The following is a 21,931-nucleotide window of genomic DNA, read 5'->3' as shown; positions in this document are numbered from 1 at the left end:
CTTGGGAAAGAATTGTTATCCCCATCATCCTCTGTTCAAAGACTAAAAGGCTATTCTTAGTTTAAAAGAGAAGAAAAAATAGCAATGGGTAGAGAATTTCAAAAAATTCGATAGCTCCTGGGTTCCTTCATCCCCCATTATAGAATTATAAAAGAGCTCTTACAAGGGAATAAAGCAGATTCTATATCCTTCTAACCTGGAAATACACATCCTCTAGAAAAGGAAGTGAGAAAGTACATTCCTTCTGAGCCAAACTCCTAGAAAAATCTGTCTATATTTGTTGTCTCATCTCTTTCTTGAACTAGTTGGATGGCATCACTTGAATATCCCTTAGGCAATTCAGACTGGAAGGAAAAACCATGCTTCTTTGAGAAGTTCAAAGGAGGCAGTTGGGGTGCTATAATGTATAGAGTTCTGGGCCTGGAGTCAGAAAGACCTGACTTCAAGTCCATCTTTATAATGCTTTTTGATTTGAATAACATGAAAATAGGTTTTGAATAATGATACACGTATAACTCAGTGGAACTGCTTGTCCACTTTGGGAGGGGGGAGGAAAGAGCTGGGGGGATCATGAATCATGTAAACATTGAAAAATATTTAAAAATTTTTTAAATTCTTTTTGAGCTCTTTCAGGAGTTTTTTGAGGGCCTGAGACAAATGAATATTTTCTTTGAGACTTTGGATAGAGCTGTTTTGACTTTGTCATCTTATAAGTTTAGTTTGATTTTCCTTTGTCACCACTGTAACTTTATATAATTAATTTATTTTTGTTTGTTAATTTTCTAACCTATTTCTTGACTGAAGTTAAAAACAAACAAACAAAAAAAACAACTTTTAAAGTTGGGTTCTATTCCTTGGGTGGAGAGGGAATTGTTTCAAACTTCAGGTTTTTTATATAGCTACTTTCATAGGTAGCTCTAGGGGAATCTCTAAGTTTTCATTTCTTCCAAGGTGGTATAATCTAAGGCAGTGATGGCTAACTTTTTAGAGATGGAGTCCCAGGCCCTGCCCCCACCCAACCCCCTAGACCAGTGATGGGCAAACTACAGCCTTTGGGCCAGTTGTGGCCCCATAAAATGTTCTATCAGGCTGCACAACATTATTCCTAATCTGACAAATACAATGAGTAGAATACAATACAATGAAACTTTGAAAGAGTTGCCTTAGAAACAGACTGACAGATGAGCATTTCCTTTCCTTTGAACCCCTCTTTAAAAAGTTTGCCAATCACTGCCCTAGACCAAGTGCCATGCTTGTCTCCACCCAGAAATCACATGCCATGACCCCCCACCAAGTGCTGGGTGCACCCTGCCCCTCCCGCTTACTCCAGACAGGGAAGGGAGAAAGTGACCCCATTGGGCTATTGGGCAGAGGGGCAGGTGAAGTGAGGAATACCTTCAGCTAGTATAGAGAAGGGGAGGGGAGTGGCCTGAGAGCTCCCCTCCCCTCCAGCTCTGCTGCCTGTGAACTGCTCACCTTATCCACTGTGTGCTCCCATTGGGCTACTGGGTAGAGAGACAGATGATATGAAAAAATGTTATCAGGCACAGTGGAGAGGGGGAAGGGATCAGCTCCATGCGAGACCTTCTGCCTTTCTAGTAATGAACTCTTGGGGGTTGGGGTAGGGAGAAGGTGGCCAAATGCCCATAGAGAGCCCTCTATGTGCCATCTTTGGCACTCTTGATGTAGGTTCACCATCTAGGAGAAGTAGCTATATTTTAAAAATCAAATAAGAGAGGTAGAGGGAAATTTGAGAAAAAAACAAGGATGATTTAAGAAAAACATGAAAAAAGTGTCAATAGCTTGGCAAAGGAGGCACAAAACTAGTGAAGAATGTAACACCTTTAAAAAACCAGAATAGACCAAATGGTAAAATAGGCAAAAAATCTATGGTAGAGAAGAACTTCTTAAAGAGTAGAATTGGTCAAATTAAAAAAAAAAGGGACAAAAATTCACTGAAGAAAAGATAGAAAAAAAAAGAATTGGCCAAATGGAAAAGGAGGTACAAAAATTAACTGAAGAAAATAATTTCTAAAAAATTAGAATTAGGCAAAAGATTCCCTAATGAAAACTCCCAGGAATATTGTGGCTAAATTCCAGAGCTCCCAGGTCTAAAAGAAAAATATTTCAGGCAGCCAAAAGGAAACAATTACAATATCATGGAGCCACAATCAGGATTGCTCAAGATTTAGCAGCTTCTACGTTTAAAAAATCACCTACCCAGTAAAACTGAATAAAATTTTTCACGGGGGGAAAGGGGAATTCAATGAAATAGAAGATGTACAAGAATTATTGCTAATAAGATCAGAGCTGAATAGAAAATTTGACTTTCAAATATAAGATTCAAGAGAAGCATAAAAAATAAACATAAAAGAGAAATCACAAGGGATTCAATATGTTTAAATTTTTTACAATTCTACATGAGAAGATGCCACTTACAATTTCTAAGAATGTTATCATATTATGGCAGTTAGAAAGATCATACAAAAACAGAGGGCATCAATATGAATTGAATATGATTTTATAATAGCTAAATGAACATAAAATTAGGAGCAGCTAAGTGGCTCAGTGGATAGAGAGCCAGACTTGGAGACAGGCGGTCTTGGCTTCAAATGTGGCCCAGATATTACCTAATTGGGTGAACCTGGGCAAGTCACTTACCTCCAATTACCTAGTCCTTACCATTCTTCTGACTTGAAATTGATACTTAGTATTGCTTCTAAAACAGAAGATTAGGGTTTAAAAATAATTAAATTAATGAATGAGAAAGAAGATTTCTCTGAGAGAAAGGGAAAGAGAGTAATAGAATGAGGTAAATTATCTCATTTAAAGAGGTTCAAAAGCTTTTACAGTGGTGGTAGGGAAAATGGGAGAAGTGATGAAGGGAGCACTTGAACATTACTCTCATAAGAATTGGCTCAACAAGGGAATAAGATATATGCTCAGTTGAGTATTGAAATGTATCTCACCCTACAGGAAAGTAGGAAGGGAAAGAGATAAGAGAAGTGTGATAGGAAGAACTGTTAGAGAGAGAGAAACAGGGAAAATAGGATAAAGGAAAATCCACAGTCAGCATAAATAGAAAAAAAAATTAGCAAGTTTACCTGATAAAGACCTCATTTCTCAAATATAGAGAGAACTGAATCATAAGTATAAGACTACGTGTTACAAACAGGAGTTTTCATGTAAAGTTATCAGAGACAACTATAGTCATAAAAATTCTAAATCACTCTTGAATAGAAAAAGGCAAATGAAAACATCTCCGAAATACCTCCCCATATCTATCAAATTGGCTGACATGATAGGAAAGCAACATGACAATGACAAATGTTTGAGGGGAGGTGGAAAAGTTGAAACACCAATACAATATTGCAGGAAACCATCAAAGCCCGTGACGTTTAGCACAGCTCATCACCAGTTCTAGAACCTGAAAAGCAGGTGTCAGAAGGATGGAAATTTCTCACTCAGTTTCCCCTATGTGACTCTTTTCTCATTAGCATTCACTTGTATTGAAACTATTGCGATCAGTATCCTTATTCAGCCCCAAGGAGACACAGAAAAACAATACAGGTTCATGGCAAGAACAAGCACAGTCACAGATTATACATTATCCCAAAATAAACCCCTAAATAAACCCCGTAGTACAGAAACTTCCCCTAGAAGTCACTTCACAACAAACCAGCATGTAGTGAGTTTAATGTTAAAGATTTTAAATCTCTAACTCAGATTCCCATACACAGGGGCCTTTAAGAACAGGCCAGAACAGTCTCCAAGTTCCACCCCCCCCCAATTCGATTTGCTACAGTAATTTAATATAAAAGAACAATGAATGAAATATGATGAAATTGTCTCCCATGAAAAGGCCTGAACGTTCTCACCACTGTAGCAGCCCAAGAGATACGTCAAACACACCTAACACATTGTCTCCAAAGATAAGATGGATGGTGGGAATGGACATCATGCCAACATTGATGTCATCTTGAGAAAAATGAAATAAAAATTAAAATCAGCAGATGGCACTTCAGATCATCCACTGCAAACCTACTGGGTCTCTGGCTCTTCTCACTCCGTTTTCGCTCAATTGTCCCACCCCCAAGGGGAACTGGACTGCTGGTAATCCCCCTTCAACCCCCCCAGCACAATATTAATGAAACTGCAAATCAACCATGCTGGAGAGTGATTTTGAACTATGCTCAAAGGGTCAAAAAACTATGTATACCCTTTGACCAGCAATACCAAGTACATATCCTAAAGAGGTTTTTTTAAAAAGGAAAAAGGACCTATATATACAAAAATATTTAAAACAGATCTTTTTGTGGTAACAAGTTGGAAATTGAAGGGCTACCCATCAGTTAGGAAATGGTTGAACAAGTGGTGGCAAAAGGTTGTGATGGAATACTATTATATTTTAAGAAATTAGCAGGATGCTCTGGAGAGGTATATGACCTGATGCAAAGTGAAGTGAACAGAATCAGGAAAATATGCTCAAGTATAACCTATATCAAATTGTTTGCTATCTCAGTGAGGGGGAATAGAAGGTGGGAGAAGAAGTATTTGGAACTCAAATTTTTAAAAAGTAAATGTTAAAAATTATTGTACATGTAAATGAGAAAAATAATGTTTTCATAAATAAAAACATAAATAAAAGCTGGGATTCTCTAGAAACTGTATACTTCTATTCTTAAATTTCAGATTATAGGTACTTGATCACTATTTAGCCCTTTTTAGATATTCAAACTTGTCTAATTCCTTAAATTTCTATTTATTTATTGCATATCATGAATTGTTTCTATCCAACTGTGATACTGGAAATTTGGGGACCTTCAAACTGATTTTGAGGTCCATGATATAAACTTCCTGTGGATGTTTAGGGGACTTGAAAACTACATTTCCCATGATTCAATGGGCTTCCTTCTTATGTGGTGATGTGAGCCAATGTAAGGAGAAGCCTAAATAGAGAGAACTTGATTGGTACACTCTCCTACGAAGCAGTCAGGTGGGCAGAAGGTAATGGCAGGTGATTTGAATTAGATCTTAGCAGGCACATGGCTTAATTACCAATATGGATTATAATAAACCATTAATATTATTGAATATATCCATATATATCAATATTATTCGTAACACAACTCTAGTTGCATTTAAATGAATGCTTTCAAATTATTAATTCTATTGTTTTAAAGGTTTATTTTGATGTCATTTATATTCAAATTTTAAGGACAAGTTACCTTTCATTTCAGACAATTTTGTTTTTATTTATTACATATTAAATTGCAATATTTCCTTTTTGTACTTGCTGGTGGATAGACCTGTGTAATTCTGAATTGAATTCCTTAGGGTTTCATCTGAATCTTTATTGACCATCTGTACCTTTTGCCTTTGATACAGGAGTTCTGTACCATCCCCATATTTATGGGTAAGAGGAATTTGAGGTACCTATGACATGCTATACTATTTTTTTTGTCACTGAACTGCTCCATGTCTGTATTATTATGAAATGTATTGAATTATGACATTCCTGTTCTTTTGATTTTCATCATGTTTCTCTAAAAGGTAAAAAATTATGATATTGTCCCAGTCTTCCTTAATCTTAGTATTTTCCCTTTGAGATTACTTCCAATTTCATGTCATATATATATATTTTTCCATACACACACACACAGTTATTTATATATTGTCTCTCCCATTAGAGTCTGAGCTCAGAGATGAGTTTTTGGTTTATTTTTTACTTTCTTCATAACTCTAGTGCTTAGCATAATGTGTGGCATATAATAGGTGCTAGATAAATATTATTTGATTAATTGGTTGAAAAGTATAAATATCCCTAAAATGGTGGTGTGAAGATGGGATTAACTCTCCCCTTGCCTATTTTTAATTAATCAAATTGAGAACTTAATGTACCTTTACTTACCATTAAGAGAGTTCACAAGTCACTAGAGTAAGCTCACACCTCCAAAGGCTACTGGCTTCCCCCCTCCCCAGCATTGGGCAGTGCTAGGCAAATTGAAAGACTTCCATTGGTTTCTATGAAGAAGGGAAAATGTCAGGAAGTGATTGGCAAAAAGAAGCATAAAAAGAAGAGACCAGCATGTTCTAGATTGATTCCTTTCCTGGCTTTTGGAGAGATTGGTTCTTGAGATTCCTGGCCTTTGGAGTGAGTGCCTGAGATCCTTGCCTTGACTTGGAGGAGATCTTTTTCCCTGGATCCTGCATTTGCTTACTGGGTGAGTGGCTGAGATTTCTGTCTTGGCTTCGGAGGAGGCTGCATTAGTGCAACTCTGGCTGAACACACTGTGGAAGGCCAATAAAAGAAACAGAGTCTTAAATAGATGAAAATCTGAGACTCCTTTTTTGACCCCTTTTATGATCCACACCTTTTCTTATTGAAAAACATTATAGCTTCTAGGAAAACTTTAAGTTCTTAGTAAACCAGCACTTAATGAATTAACAGCCTTTTTTTTTCACTCATCAGAGTAAAGCTGCAGCTGCCTGGTATAGCCAAGGTCAAAACCTTAGCAGGGGCAATTCTACCCTGAGAAAAATATTCCCTGACTTGGTTTTCTGATAAGAACCCAGTCAAAATTCAGCCTTGGCCTTGTTCTATTCTGAAGCCAATGTTTTGTGTTTTGATATGACATAATTTGTAACTTCTGCACGTCTGCGAAGTTTCGGGGGGTGGGGAGTTCTTTTGTGTGAAATGAGTCTTGAAATATATATAATAAACTCCATGCTCCTGGAGACAGAGCTGGAAGCATGAGGTGACGAAAAGATCTTCTGTGTCTTTTACTTCCTTATCAACTAAACTGTCCTTATCAGATTATCTGAGATGATAGGTAGATCTGGAGAATACACCACTGGGACCTCTGGCTGAGGATTACCAGGAAATCCATGTGGACTTGGGGAAGCCCTGCTAAGACTGAGTTAAACACTGGAGCAGCACTTAGGTGGTAGACTAGACAAATCTCTACCTTTTTCTTACATTTTTCCACTTTCACTCTTTCCACCTCTTTGTAAATAAAGCTGATAAAAGTCATTTTGACTTAAGCTATAATATTTTAAAATCAGTGTCCACAATATTACTTTAGAATTCTCATAATTAGCATAAAATTTAAATTTAAATTCTTACAGTGGATTCATTCCATAATTTGCCTATATTAAAAATGAAGGCAAGGGGTTGAAAGTGAGAAGAATGAGTTTCTCTGACAAAATTCTAACTCGGTAACTAGGTACCTTTCAGAGTTTTTTGAGTCCTTCAGTAACTTCCTACTGACAATAGTCCATATCCAATATCTCAACTATGAAATTTAGATTGTTATAGACCTCTCCACTATCTTCCTTCTATCATTAGACTCTAAATATATAAACAAAGATTAAAATATTTCACCAATGTCAACTCTCAGCAAACAATGGTTCTCTTCAGATATTTATGCATAAAGGCAAGTTAATCAAAACAAACAAATTAACATGTTTACTTCCATAAAGTACAATTGAGGTATTGAGCAGAATATCACAAATGACCATTTGGTAACTCATGAATTGTCCATTATGTGCTCCTAGTTGTTCTTTATTCTGTCTTGATAGAGGCTACTAGAATCTCCCATCAATTATGTTTTTGAAACTCTGGGTCTACATAGCTAAACTCTAATATCACTCCTTTGCATTTTTTCAGTCATTCCCCTCAGGAAAAAGAATGGATAGTTCCAAGAAAATGTACACCTCCACTCCCCAGCCTTTGAGACTGAAGCAAATCATTGAATTAGTTTCATTCTTAACACAGATTCTTTCCTTTCCCTAAACTCTCTCACTTTGGGTGCTGGAAAGATACTTAGCTTCTACATCTTGGAACTCTTGTGAGGGATTGGGGGTTGGAACTCCTGAGAACAATAGGGAGTTAGGGGATCAGTGGGCATTAAGAAGCTAAGAAAGTGGAAAAAAGTGGCCCCAAGGACCAAGGAAGAGAGAAAGACATTAAAGAGGACCTTAGACATCCTTTGTGAGCTCAGGGTGAGGAGTTTATATTCGACTGCCCCTTTGCCTTCCTTAGACAAAGATTATTAGAAGATGTTAGAATTCCTGGGAGAAAATGGAGGAGATGGAAAACTGTGACACAGTGGTTCAGTCAACTGAGAATATTAACCGGTGATGGCTGGTTTGGGTGTCACTGAGTAGGTCACAAGATATACAGAATAATTAGAGGGAGATGTTAAGATGTTTCCCCAGAAGGGTCCCTTCCAATGGACTCTGACTTCTCATTGGCCCATCATGCCTTCACAGGAAATCACAGGGGATTTTCCAATCTCTTGATAACTCTTGTTCACACACGAGACCTGATCAGAAGTTCCTGCAGACAGCTCAAGCAAGAGGATAGCACAGCTTCTCCAGGTCAGTCAGTCCAGGGAGATTTTTCTTATGCAAAATAAATCATAGAAGTGAGGATGGGGGAGGACCTCCTTTTCTTTGTTATACCTGGACCCCATTGTCACAGGAGTCATGGATTAGTTCTAAGGGAATCACAGGGATGGGAGAAGCAGCTACTCATGGCCATTGAGAGGGTCAACAAGATTATTAGGAGGTGGGGAGATCATGAGAAAAAAATCCTTTTTCACATGACCCTGATCTTGTCTCAACCTCCTTCTACATTCATACCTTTTAAGACCTACAGAGGTTCCTTCACCCCACTGTAGAGGGTAAGATCTAAAGATTTTTTCTCTAATGGAGGGGCTGACCAAGTCTGAGACTGTCCAGTTAGTTTTTGTGAAAAAATAATTTTTCAATGTATATTGTCTAAGGAAATGTTCTGATATTCTAAATCTCTTAAACCATCCCTTCTTCTCCCATCCTTCTCTCTGTCTGTGTCCACATGGCACTAGAAAACTTATAAAAAAAATCTAGTTCAATTAATTCCATGTGGTCAGAACACTTCACTCTGGCAGAAAAGACTTCTTTTCTGTTCAGTTTTGTTTCTTATTCACTCTCTCTTCTGGACAAAATCCATTTTGAACTTGAAATTATTACTTTGAACATCTCTGTCCCAAACTTGGGCCATCTTTCCCTACCCTATAATCTAAAATTCAGTGTTCTGTCACATGACTTGTTAAATAAGGCTGAAAATATTATGAGAAAATGTGAGTAGACTATTACATCCATGATAACTTTCAGGTCTTCACAAGCATAACATCCTTTGTGGAAGAAGCTCCTCCTTAGATCCACAAAATGTGTGTTTTAGTGTTCTTTCCCCTGCTCAGAGATCTTTCTTTTCCTGAAAGCTCTCTGAGAGGTGGATTCAGTTTCTTATGCCTAAGACTCCCCAATCCTTTCTTTCTTCATTTAAAACATGTGGCATGAAGCACATTTGTGAACCTTGGTTTAAGGGTAGAGTAATGAAGGGGATATGACTAACAATGTCTTACTACTGGGTGGATATTTTCTCACGTCTACATTTTTCCTGTCATATTTCGTTAGGTTCTAGCTCAGTGATGGTGAACCTTTTAGAGACTGATTGCCCAAACTGTGACCCTCACACCTTTGTGAGTCACCCCCATGCCCCAGACAGGGGAGAGAGGAAGCCCTGCCATTGAATGGCTTCTGGGCAGAAGGACAGGTGACATGAAAAATGGCCTCAGGGTCAGTGGAGAGGGGAAGGAGAGCAGCCTCCTGTGGTGTGTGTTTCCATAGGTTCTCCAACTAGTTCTAGGTGTATATTGGGACTTGAAGTAGGGAATGAAATAGGAATATTCTCAACCATCCATTTTTCCTGGTACATCATTCCTGTATTGCTTTTTCCATAGATATGTCAGAGTTTGCAGTGCCCAGAGGAGGTTTCTCCAGGATGGACCCAACCACCATGACCCAGACTTCCACCCAAATGTTCCAGGACTCAGATGATAGAAACATGTCTGAGAGAAATGAGTCTCTCTTCATTTACTATGGATCTTGTAAAGAGGAGACATTTGCTGTTACAATTAAGTCCATCATATTGGCCTTCAGTGTTTGCGGCTTGGTGACAAATGGACTGGTCCTCTGGCTCCTGGGCTTTTGCATCAAGAGGAATCCTTTTTCTGTCTACATCCTCAACCTGGCGGCAGCTGACTTCTTCTACCTGTGCTGCCAGACTGTAAAATGCATTGAAATTTTTGGTCCCATATTTTGGGACATAACACCAAGCTTTATTACCACTTTCACATTTTTCTTTTATACCTTGGGCCTGAGCCTCCTGGCTGCAATCAGCACTGAGCGCTCTCTGGCAGTCCTCTTCCCCATCTGGTACCGATGCCACCGCCCCAAGCACACCTCTACCGTTGTGTGCTCCCTCTTCTGGGTATTCTACCTTCTGGGGAATTTACTAGAAAGTTATGCCTGTGGTTTGCTTGTTTATCTCTCCTACCCTGTGATGTCATGTCCAGCATGGGACTTCTCTTTCATTACGTTGATTCTCATCCTGGTTAGCCTGCTGTGCACATCCAGCCTGACTCTCATCCTTAAGGTCCAGTGCCATTCAAAGCGCAGGCAGCCCTCCAGACTCTACCTTCTCATACTACTCACCATCCTTATGTTCCTGCTCTGTGGACTGCCTATGGGATTTCACTGGTTTCTTCTTTATTGGTTTATGGATTTGGAGTGTATTGTTTTTGTATTTCAGCTTCTATCCTGTGTGAATAGCAGCTCAAACCCCCTCATCTACTTCTTCCTAGGAAGTCTCAGACAGAAGAAAAGGAGGGAGTCCCTCAGGGTGCTGCTCCAGAGGGCCCTGAGTGATGAGGCTGAGACAGAAGGGACAAAGGAGATCTCCCACACAGAAATCATGGAAATGTCACCGGAGGGTGCAGTTGATGGGGGGAGGAAGGAAGGTAAATGAGCATTCTTCTAGGGCCCTGGGCTTGTCCCTTCAGTCCAGTCACAGCTCTAGCCATTTCCCTTTTTCTATCCCTGCATTCCTTGAACCTACTTTTAAAAAGAGATGGAGTTCTATGTTTTCTACTTGGAGGTAAGATGGTTCTTAAGGTTGAAAGTCTCTAGGTTTAATGAGAGAGTTGGCATCTGGGGCCTCCTAAGAAGGCAAGTAAAAACTCCAACCCTGGGGAAGTATACACTCTATGGGGTAACTTTGTCTACAAGGTGGACTAGAACGATGATTTGTGATACTGCCCTGGCATGGAATTCTACCCCGGCCCCTAGTCCTGGTATTTCCCACACTGAAGGAACGCCACATTTTGAGATGGACTAGATGTTCCCTGCTGGGAGCCACCTGAGAAAGAGGCATGAGTTATTTTTGTCTGTCATGAGCACCCTGACTCATGCGATCCACTTAAAGAGGGGTTATCCCATGGGCCTTCATCATGGATCTGCCCAGCCCCATAACTCTCAGAGAGGATAGATCCAAGGCAGGTCATGTGCAAGAATGGGCACACTGGAGAAAAGTTAACCATTGTTCTAGGATAGGTGTGAGTTCCTTCCCCTTCCCTGTTTTCCTTTTTCACCCCCTGGTATCCCTGCTCAGGACTGAGGAATGGTCAGTGGTCCAGTCATTTACACTATGTCTGGAGCAGGGATCTGGCCCTGTCCCCTGACCCAGTAGAACAACAGATAACAATGAGGGAATTGATGGACTCTCTTTTCTGGCTTTAATTCAGATGAAGGGGAGATGCCTTTGGCCCCTCTGATCCCAGGACCTTTACTGCTACTTATTCTAACTCTCAAATGAAAGCAGTCCATGAGTAGAATGTTTCCCAATGAAATCTGAAGATGTGAGCTCTTCCTTCATGCTAGAATCCCCACCTCACAGATTCACCCCGTAACCCAATAGCTTATTCATATTCCATAATCCCTACTTTATGAGGACTGGGACTATAGCCTCCCCTTCATGGTACCTCTGTCTGGGCTTTTGGTGTTTTAACATATAAACAATTATTCCCTATTTTAGTGTTTAAAATCACATATTTATAACTGTTCTTGGGGATCCTACGGAACAATGTATACATAAAACTGAACCAGCAGTCTAATCTGACTTACTTATACTAATTCACTATATACTTGATCACTCCAGTCCTTTATTGCCTTTACTACCCTTGGGGATGAAAGTTGACTTCAGTCATTTCCCAGGAAAGGCATGAAGTTTGGAGACTTCTCTTACCTCTCTTCCAATTTTAAGTTTCTGATTCTCTGTTCCATGTGTAGCTATTTAGTTCCCAAGAGGAGCTAACCATGATTTCTCCATGACATTTCAATTGGCATATTTTATCTCCACCTCCTGGGGAATTCTCAGGACAGCAATGTCATTTAATACCAGAGTTTTTCCTCCTTTTTTGTCACCATTTATCATAATCTGGAGAAAAGAAAGAAATTATATTGAAATATAGTTGTTTAAGTATTTGTCAAAAGCAAACAAATTCACAGACCCCTAATTTTGAATCCCTGCTTTAATAACTCTTTCTGTCCTAATTAATTCTGATAGGATAGGCTTGGTAGGACTATAGAAGCCAGTGAGCCAAAGGAGAGTTGTGGGTAAAACCTATGGGAAGGCTCAGAGTTAGGCTTGGGAACAGGGGCTGCCAGATATGTTGTAGATTCCAGGGCGACTGACTTTCCTGATGGGTTCAGTGTCCCACACAATTTGAGATCATTTTTGCCCTGATATCCTTGCAATATAATAAGAAACCATTGAAGACTCCTGCATTTTGAAGTTCTGGTTGGTGGCTTTAGGGGAGGATGTGAATGAGAGGCAGGGTAGAAAGGCAGGAAAGGGATAGATCTACATTGTTAAGAGTATTTGCTGTTCCCAAAGCAAAGAGTTGAATTGACTGATGTTTCTGCTTCAGCTAGTATTCCCCCAAACTAAGCAACCAATGTGTATTTTATTCTGCTTGTTGAATAAATGTTTTTCCCCCAAGGAAAACTTAGTGAGTGTGTGATTTTTAAAGTTTTAGCCTCAATAATTTAGCATGATGACTGAGGTATCTAGGTTTCTATCTTACAGCTTCCTAGGACTAATTCAATTTTATGATCCTCATTATGATCCTAGTCACTGAGGAAATGACACGTTCTTGATTGTCACCCAGATTCCCTGCTTTCTTGGTCATTCTTCTGTAACTGAAAGATCCAATGGGGCCAGGCCCGATTCTCCATGGTTCCTTGATTGCAAGTAGGTTTCCTCAAGTTTTCTGCTCTTCTGTGGCCCATCTCTAATTTTCTACCAAGACTCTGTCCTCAAATTCCCCTTCACTCAAATTCTACCTTATTGCTTCCTCTTTGTCAGTCTGACAGAAATTCCTACTGACTAGTTTCTCTGTTTCCTCCTCTCCCATTCTAACTCAGGCTTCTGAGGTTTAGCCTTCCCAGACATCACCTTCCCGGCCACATCCCACTGTGATTCTGCAACAGTCTCTAGTAAGGGGATACGAAGATAGAACAAAAATTGTAATACACCATATTTCAGGGGAGGCACATAGAAAAGCAGAAACAACGAATGTGAAGTTTGAAGGCGAAGAGTCATTGTTAACAAAGAGAATTGGGAAAAAAACAACATGGTGGAAGCAGTAGTCACTTTGGAGTTCAAAATACAAATGCTTTAACATCATGGAGGGCTTTTCAGGTATGTGATCCAGCCTAAATAAGGAAATGTGGGTAGAAAAAGTGCAATAGGGTACATGGAGAGGCTGGAGAGTATGAAATCCAAAATGCTCTGGTTAGCATTAAAGCCCTTCACAACCTAGTCACCTCTTATCTTCAAGTCTTATACCTAAGAGCTAACATATGAACTTCTCCCACCTAACATATATATTTTTCCATCTAGTGCCGCTGGCCTCCTGGCTGTTCCACAAGAGTGAATATTTTTCTGCTTCCATGGAAAATGCTTTGTTATATTGTTTGGAAAGTTTATTAGTACATATTGGAGCAGCTATTTATTTTTTCACACAAAATCTATGATAAAAAAGACACATGAACTCATTGACAGAAAATTTAAGCAAATAATAGGAATAGCTGTTGTTTTATTCTTCTAAGAAGGTGAAACTTAAAATCAAAACCTGAAGCAGTTTGCTGTACTGCTCACAAGGCATTTTTTCATATCATCTTACTATCAAACATGTCTCTCCAGACCCATTTTTTTTTTTTGGCAAACTTGGCCAGCCACTGAGTTCTTCCTCCTCCTGTTGATGACTATCCTAGCTTTTTACCGAAACTTCCCTTGCCACCAACAAGTTCTGAAGAAAGAACTGAAATTCTCTAAATTGTTGAGCTCATAGGGACACCTCCAAGATAAGATATGTCCGTTTCAGGGTTATCATTCATTCCCTTGTACTCAGAATAGATAGAGAAGAAAAAGCCATGAAATCAAAGCCTGTGTAAGAATAACTAAGCCCATCCTGGGGCTTTAGCTGCCATGGACTCAGGTTGTATTTCTCTTGGGGTATAGGAAGAGTAGTGATCAACTTCCACCACCCCTTTAGGAATTTGCTCAACATGTCATTCCAAACTCAGCAGGAAGGAAGAGAGAGACTGAGGGCAAGTGACTACCTCTTCAAAGTAAGTATTTGTATATATTTTCTGTTTCTTTAATCACTATGGTATCTCATGTATCCTTTTCCCTTTGCATGAAGCATCCTATATGAAAAATATAATTTTTGAGAGGAAAAAAGTCAAAAAAGTCGGGTTATGATGCCTCTTATCCTCTAATCTCCACAGTGAGGTAGGTGATGTCTTCTCATATCTCCTCTTTCAAGTGCCACCTGATCTTTATAGTATTGATCCATTTACTCTTGGGCTTTTTGGGGGATATATCTATATTTTTTCCATTTACATTTTTGTAGTTTCTGTATATATTGTTTTCTTGCCTCTTCTGATTTCACTCTGCATCAGTTCATATAGATCTCTTCATGCCACTCTATATTTATTTTACACATAATTCCTCTTTCGGATGGTGAGCAATGACCTTGTTCTCTGACTTCTAGGTTTTTTCATGCAAAGGGACCTATTCTCTGCTTACATCCTCTACTGAGTATGGGCTAATTTTCACTTCCCTTCATGCCAGACTGCATTTTTAATTTGGATAATCACCCCAAAATTTGTTCTATCTTTCCCCAAACTACCAGTTTGCATGGTCATTTTCATGATTTTTCTTCTAAATATTGGGCCCCAAGCTTTCTGGGTGAAATCAGCTCTGAACATTTCTCTCTGTCCTCTTTCCTACCTAATGCCAATATCAACAAGTCATCTTGTGTGCTCTGCTCTGGGACCTGTTCCTTTTTTTAAAAAGCATTACTTCAGTCTTAGAATCAATACTGTGTGTTGGTTCCAAGGTAGAAGAGTGTTAAGGGCTAGGCAATAAGGGTTGGGTGACAGAGTCTAAGGGTGACAGAGAGAGGTCTCCTAAGCTAAACATTGTCATCCTGCTCATGGATTTCATCTTGCTTCTGCAACCTGTCCTTAGGGACTGTGAGGCTTCCAATGGCTTGGGGGTCAGGTTGAGTTGATTTCATCTCTCCTCTCTGTGAGCTCTTACCTTACGTGAATTGCAGTGATGGCTATTTAGCAGTGCCATTTATTTCTTCATAGAAAGTTTCAGAATCAAAAGGGAAAGGAATCTTGCCAGGTGATTCTCCAGAGGTCCCTCCATAATGAGCTGGAGAAAAGTATGGGAGAGAGGGCCAACACAGGTGCCACAGAGACATCATCCAAAAGCCCTAAGGAACTGGGGACATTTCATGGTGCCCCAGGCTTTGTCCTTTCCTTTTCACTCCAGAAACCACTCTACTCCCCTACAACTCTCACTCAGGCTAGGTGATCATTACAATCCCTTTGTTAGTTATTCATTCAGAATATCAATAAACAAGACAAAATCACACACAGCCATTAGCAGAATATGTATAGACCACAATAGCTGAAGGATGCTCTGTATTTTTATCTAGAAAGTAATCTTGTGCCAAAAGATAAAATCTTCTGCTAGTCCATTGAGTAGAGGAGTCCCGGAAATGTGTCAAACACTTAGTAGTCATCTTATCCATAACAGAGTATCTCAATTCTTTTATCACTGATGAAGGCAATGGTCTTCCTGACTGACCCAAAGTTTCATGTGACTTGAGACACATGAAATGATGGCAGTTGGAAAAATCTTGATAGCTTTAGTTGCTATAATTTTCTCAATCTCTCGTTATCTTTCACCTCTGGAAAGTGGTGAGACTGGCCCAATGGTCTCATTTAGACTGAGAGAGCAAGCAGATTCCTCAGAAGGTTAATATTTTTTCCATTAACATGCAAACACTTGGTTGTGGGTTTTCCACAGTTATTGGACTATAGATGATCTAGGATGGGAGTAGAGAAATGTGAGCCATGAGAGTCCTTTTATTGATCCCAAACTTCTCTTGAAAAAAAATATGAGTATCCCTTCTTTTCTATCTGTTTATTTTGTATGGAGGATTTATTAAGTAGGTTGTTGCTTAGCAACACTCCCAACAAAGTAATTCTTTGCTGGGCACCAAGGTCATCTGTAGTAAAGTATCAAAGATACTAAGCCTTATGGAGTCAATCTGTCCTAGCATCTAAGTTGATAGCCAAACTGCTCACATTTCTGTCACACACACAGTACTCCCTGGGTCACCCAATAAAATTTTCTTTTCCCTGGGAGTCGTATCAGAGGAATGTCACAAAATTTTGGGTCTGTCAGAGGCCTCTGTGACCCCCTTCTAGGAAACAACCCAATTATTCACACCCTCCTTCTCTCCCTCCCACTTAGGCTGATTACTTGACTCTCCCTTCTTCTTCCCTCTAGAGACTCAGAATTATCACCAAATCATCCAGTGAATTCTTTACTTCCACTTAAATACTCATCCACTGTACTTCTATAGTAATAATTTTACTTCATTCATGCTAATACAATACATGGGATCAGGTAAGGCTTCCTGTAGAAAGTCAAATTTTAGTTGCTAATTGGAAGAAGCCTAGAAGATGAGACAGGAAAGCATCCCAGGCCTGAGGGACTCTTGAGATCTTTTTATCATCTCCAGATAATTTGATAATTAGTTGATAAGAAGTATGGGACACCGAAGACCTTTTAGCTCATACCTCCAGCTCTGTCTCTGATAGCATGGAGTTTATTATATATACTTCAAGACTCACTTCACACAAAGGAACTCCCCCCAAAAAAAACTTCACGTTTGCACAGAAACACAAATTATGTCATATCAAAACACAAAGATTCTCAATAGCTTCCAAATAGAACAAGGCTAAGGTCGAACTTTGGCTGGGTCCTTATCAGAAAGCTGTGACAGGGAATATTTTCTCAGGGCCGAAATGCCCCTCCTGGAGGAATTTATGAACTTGAGTGTCTAAACTACTTTTGAAACAAAAACAGTTGTATTTCTGACCAAAGGAGAGAATGTTAGCCTCTTGACTGTTGGTTTGCTAGGAGCTTAAAGCTTTTCATTAAGGCCACAATACTTTTTAACAAGAAAAAGTGTGGATCACAAAAGGGGTCAAAAGAGGAGTCTCAGATTTTTATCTATTTGAGACTGTTTCTCTTATTGGCTTCCCACAAGGGACAGCAAGGGAAGATGTTCCAAGTAGAGAAGTTGAATATATTGTTCTGAGATCAGTCAGCTGGCCAGTGTCACTGAATCAAAGAGAACACAGAATTTTAGGAAATCACATCTCTGGCTGAATGCCACATGCTACAACATGCTACAACAACTAATCTGTCTTAAATTTAGAGCCAAACCTCAACTATAGGAAGTTTGCATTGGAGACAATAAGCAAAGGGAAACCCCAGATTAGTGTAGTAGCTTCAAGGGATTTGGAGCCTCCAATCTCTTTCTCAGATGGTTGAACTGAGGAGCAACTGTCTCCAAAGGGTGGGAAATAGAGAGATCACAATACCACAAAGCCATCAGGAAGACCACCATATGAGAAATTCAGCTAAGGTCACTTGTTTCTTATATACTTAGCATAATGGTGCCTGTGTCTTGGGAAGTGGGGGTGCAGTGGGAAGGGAATAAAACCCTTATATAATGACTACAATGAGTGAAGCTCTTTTCAAAGAGCATTCTATACATATATTACCTCATTAGATCCCCATAAAAACATTGGGAAATGATTATCTCCTGTTTCATAGTTGAAGAAACTGAGGCAAATAAGTGATTTGCTCAATATATAGCCAGCAAGTTTTTAATCTGGATTTGAACTCAGTTCTCAAGAATTCCAAGTTGAACACTCTATTTCACCATCTAGCTGCTCAAATGTAGCTACAAATGTGGTCTTGCATTTCAGTAAAATAAAAAATAAGAAAAATTTTGGAATTTTTTTAAAAAAGAAAAAAATGAACATCCAAATTTAAACCCACTTTCTGGATCAGCCACCAACATCTCCTCCTTGTTATTCAGACTTTCCCTCCCTCATAGGTTGATTTTTTGGTTCTCCCTCACTTCCATCAGAAAATTCAGAATTATCACCAAATCATCTAGGAAATCCTCTTTCTTCCAAGTTTAGCTACCATAGTTATGCACTGACAGTTTTACTTCCCTATGCTAGTAGAATTGAGAGAGACTAGAGAAGGTTCGTATAAAAGGAAGAATTTTAACTGGGACTTGAAAAAAGCCAGGAAGTAAGGCTGGGAAGTGAGAACATTTCAGACATGATGAATAGCCAGAGCAAATGGCCAGAGCTGAGAAATGGAGCAATTGTTCAGGGAAAAAGCCAGGAGGCCAATGTATTTGAATTGAAAGTTAGAAACAGAAGGAAGTATAAAATGTTGACAGAGTGGAAAGGCGGGTTGGAGAGGGCAGATTGTGAAGAGCTTCCTATGTCTTGGTATTGTCTATTTTATCGTAGAAGTGATAAGGAGTCACTAGGAGTTCATTGCAGAAGCTAGTATGACACGATTAGGTCTGGGCTTTAGGAAAATTACCTTTTTTTGGTTGAGAAGAGGATGAGCTGGACTATGGAGAAGCTTGGTGCAGAGAGACCTATCAACAAGAATTACAGCAGTAATTGGGGTATGTCACAGAGGCAATACCCAGACAGAAAGACAGGTTCTGGAATGATAGCGGGATCTTGCCAAACTTCAAGATTATGTACTTCTCAGAGACTGGCCTTTTACATGTAAAATGACCAAGAAATCACATCAATAGCTTGAGCTCCAGGATCCCAGACCAATCAAGTCCTTGATGATTTAAGTAGCCTAATTTAAATAATTATACATATGTGTGTATGCATGTCTATCATACATACATGGATATATACATATATATATGATCCTCTATAGAGATATATACGTACTCCCATATATATATGTGTGTATGTATGTGTATATATATATATATATATATATATATATATATATATATCCTGCCACCATAGTGCATTCATTAGCTAAGTTGACTACTTTGCAATAACTGGGAGTTTAGAGCAGGTCCAGTCCCCATATACTTTGGCCTTGTCCCTTGAACTAAGACTAACAGCTTCTCTGAGGTCTGGTTCCCAAATGAAGGAGTTTAACATTAAAGCTTTAAGTAGAAAGTTGGCACTGAAGACAATAAAAATATGCCCAGGACCAGTGTAGTGGCATGGAAGGCAGCCCTATCACCCCTCCCTCAGATGGTGATGGTAGGAGGGAGATACCTCCCTGGGGTTGGAAATAGAGACCCAAAGGTACCACAAAGCCTCCAGGAAATGGACTATATGAGAAATTCTAACTTAAACTCTTCTTGAGTATTGAGGGCTAAGATCAGTTGTCTCTTCACACTTGGCATGCAGGAAGCCCAAGATTTGGGAGATGGTGCAAAAACTCTTAGAGCAAACAGACAGATGTCTCCCCACACCACCAAAAAGTCCCTCGCACTATCTCATTGGAAAGCGATCTGGGCTATTTAGTCCATCTATTTCAGTTTACGAAAATAATCTGGCCTCAGAATTATTTTCCCAAAGTCTCAGTCATTTAATTCTTTTAGACCGAGTTTAAGTTCTTTCAAATGAAGGCCAAATCTCATTGATGCCCAGACTGTTAGACCTTGAAGAACTTGGACATCACCTTCTTAATTCCCCCCCTTTTATAGTGGGTAAACCTGAGGCATAGAGTTTGTGTCAGGGCAGACTATCACTCAGGTATCTTGGCTCCCAGGATCCTACCCTTTCACTTGAGCTGTTGGAAGGCATCTTCCCTCAGGGCTAAGAGGCCCATCTAGAAAAATGGTCCCAAATGCCATGACTAAGGAAAGGAACTAAGGAGGAAATGGGAACACAAAGTCCCTCTTCTATAATCTAGCCACAAATAACCCACCCATAAGACTGTACTCTTTAGAAAAGTCTGGGAGAGCTCTGATGCAAAATTCCCAGAACTGGCTAACATAAGGACTCTTTAGGAATGACCACTCTCTAGCAGGAAAAGAGGGACTAACTTCTTCTCCAGCCAACTCTCCTCATGAATATAGAATACATATAGTGTAATGCAAGGTGGCTAACAGAAACCTTTGCTTTTGTAATTTCTAACGGTCACAAAAAGTCAGTTAAAGATCTTAGAATCTTCAGAAAGTCAGTTAGAACTTGAATCTATAAATAGAGATGAAGTTCCAACTGACAGGGCTTTTGCCTTCTGGCTTTCACCGTGGCTGGAGGATTTTGCTTTGGCTTAGCCTGTTGGCTTAGGCCTTTTGGCTAGGCTTTGATCTAATTGCTTTGGCCTTGGCCTGTGCTTATCTTGTCTTGGGAAAATTTAGACCTATCTCATTTCTCTGGACCTCTCCCTGATCTCTCCATCTACATCCCTCCCCTTCCCCTGAATTTCCTTTGGGCCCTGGGTGGAAGGGAGGGTTGGGTGATTGGACATTGTGGGTTTAGTTTCTATAGATAAGTAGAGTATCCTCAAATAAGTTACCCCTAGTTTCAGTGATTCAATAAAGACTTTACTTAAAAGGCAGTCAAATCTTCCTGACTGGGAGAGCAGGCTCTCTCAGTCTAAACCTCTCCTGCGACCCATCCCCCACCATCACCCCTCTCCCTAGCAGCAATTAGAAAACCCTAAACCCCTCACCCCTTCTGACTGACCCTGGTATTAATAAATCCCCTTGTTACCTATTCAAACCCTCTGGTGAATCATTGTGTCAAAATTAAGACAAGGGCTGAAAGGGAAGGAATCATTTTCTTTTATTTTCTTGAGGGAACTGTGGGCATCCATCTTGGCAGGAAGTTGTTACCTGAGACTTCCTTCTACTAACAGTTTCTCTGGCAGGGAGAAGACTCCTCCCTCAAGGAACTTTGGAAACTGACTAGAGAAGCACTCCAGCCTGAGTTAAAACATTTCTGCCTGGCCCAACTCCTTTGTACCTATAGAGATACCTTTCTTTGCCTGGAAGGGTTCAGCCTATCTTCCCCAATATCCTCTGACTCTAACCTCTTGTGAATAAACCTGTTTGAGCTGCCCTCTCCTACATACCCCATTTCTCTCATCTCCTATATACCTTCCCGTAACTTCATTCCTCCTCCAATCACCTTATAATCACCTATATCCCCTTTATCCTTCCTCACATCCAAATTGCCTTTGAGACCCACTCAGATTACTTACTTTTTTTTTATAACAATAGCCAGGCCTCATATCCTCCCATACTCCTTTCTGTTTCCTCTCCACATGTCACTCAACTATCTGGCCCAGAGAATCATACCTCAGCTGTTGATAATCTCAATTTGAATATTCTGGTACATGTCCAGCCCAGATCCAAGCTCCTTTATTTGGTAACCATTCTAACATGCTTCCATAGCATTGTTTTGGTTTCCATCCATTGGTTCTAGGTTTGTCTTATGGATACCTTATTTGGAGTTCCTCTGACTGCATCTTGGAGGTCCTTATTTGTGGCTAATTCTGACTGGTAGTCCTCCTTAGAGGTACTTGCCATCACACATATGTCAACTCTCTATCCTGTTCTCCTGCATTCCTGAGGGGACTTGCTTAGAA

The 21,931-nt window shown here is 39.7% G+C and overlaps 1 protein-coding gene across 1 annotated transcript; it reads left to right on the top strand.

Annotated features, from left to right (window-relative positions):
- Positions 1–9,829: 9,829 nt before the first annotated feature.
- LOC123252832 (mas-related G-protein coupled receptor member A1-like) lies at positions 9,830–10,855 on the top strand. The gene has a single exon (XM_044682071.1). It carries the CDS (start codon positions 9,830–9,832, stop codon positions 10,853–10,855), a length of 1,026 nt encoding a protein of 341 aa, XP_044538006.1.
- The last annotated feature ends 11,076 nt before the right edge of the window (positions 10,856–21,931 follow it).

This window comes from Gracilinanus agilis, chromosome 6 (genome assembly GCF_016433145.1).
Source record: "Gracilinanus agilis isolate LMUSP501 chromosome 6, AgileGrace, whole genome shotgun sequence".
NCBI classification, from domain to species: Eukaryota; Metazoa; Chordata; class Mammalia; order Didelphimorphia; family Didelphidae; genus Gracilinanus; species Gracilinanus agilis.
This window is presented reverse-complemented; position numbering and strand designations above follow the sequence as displayed.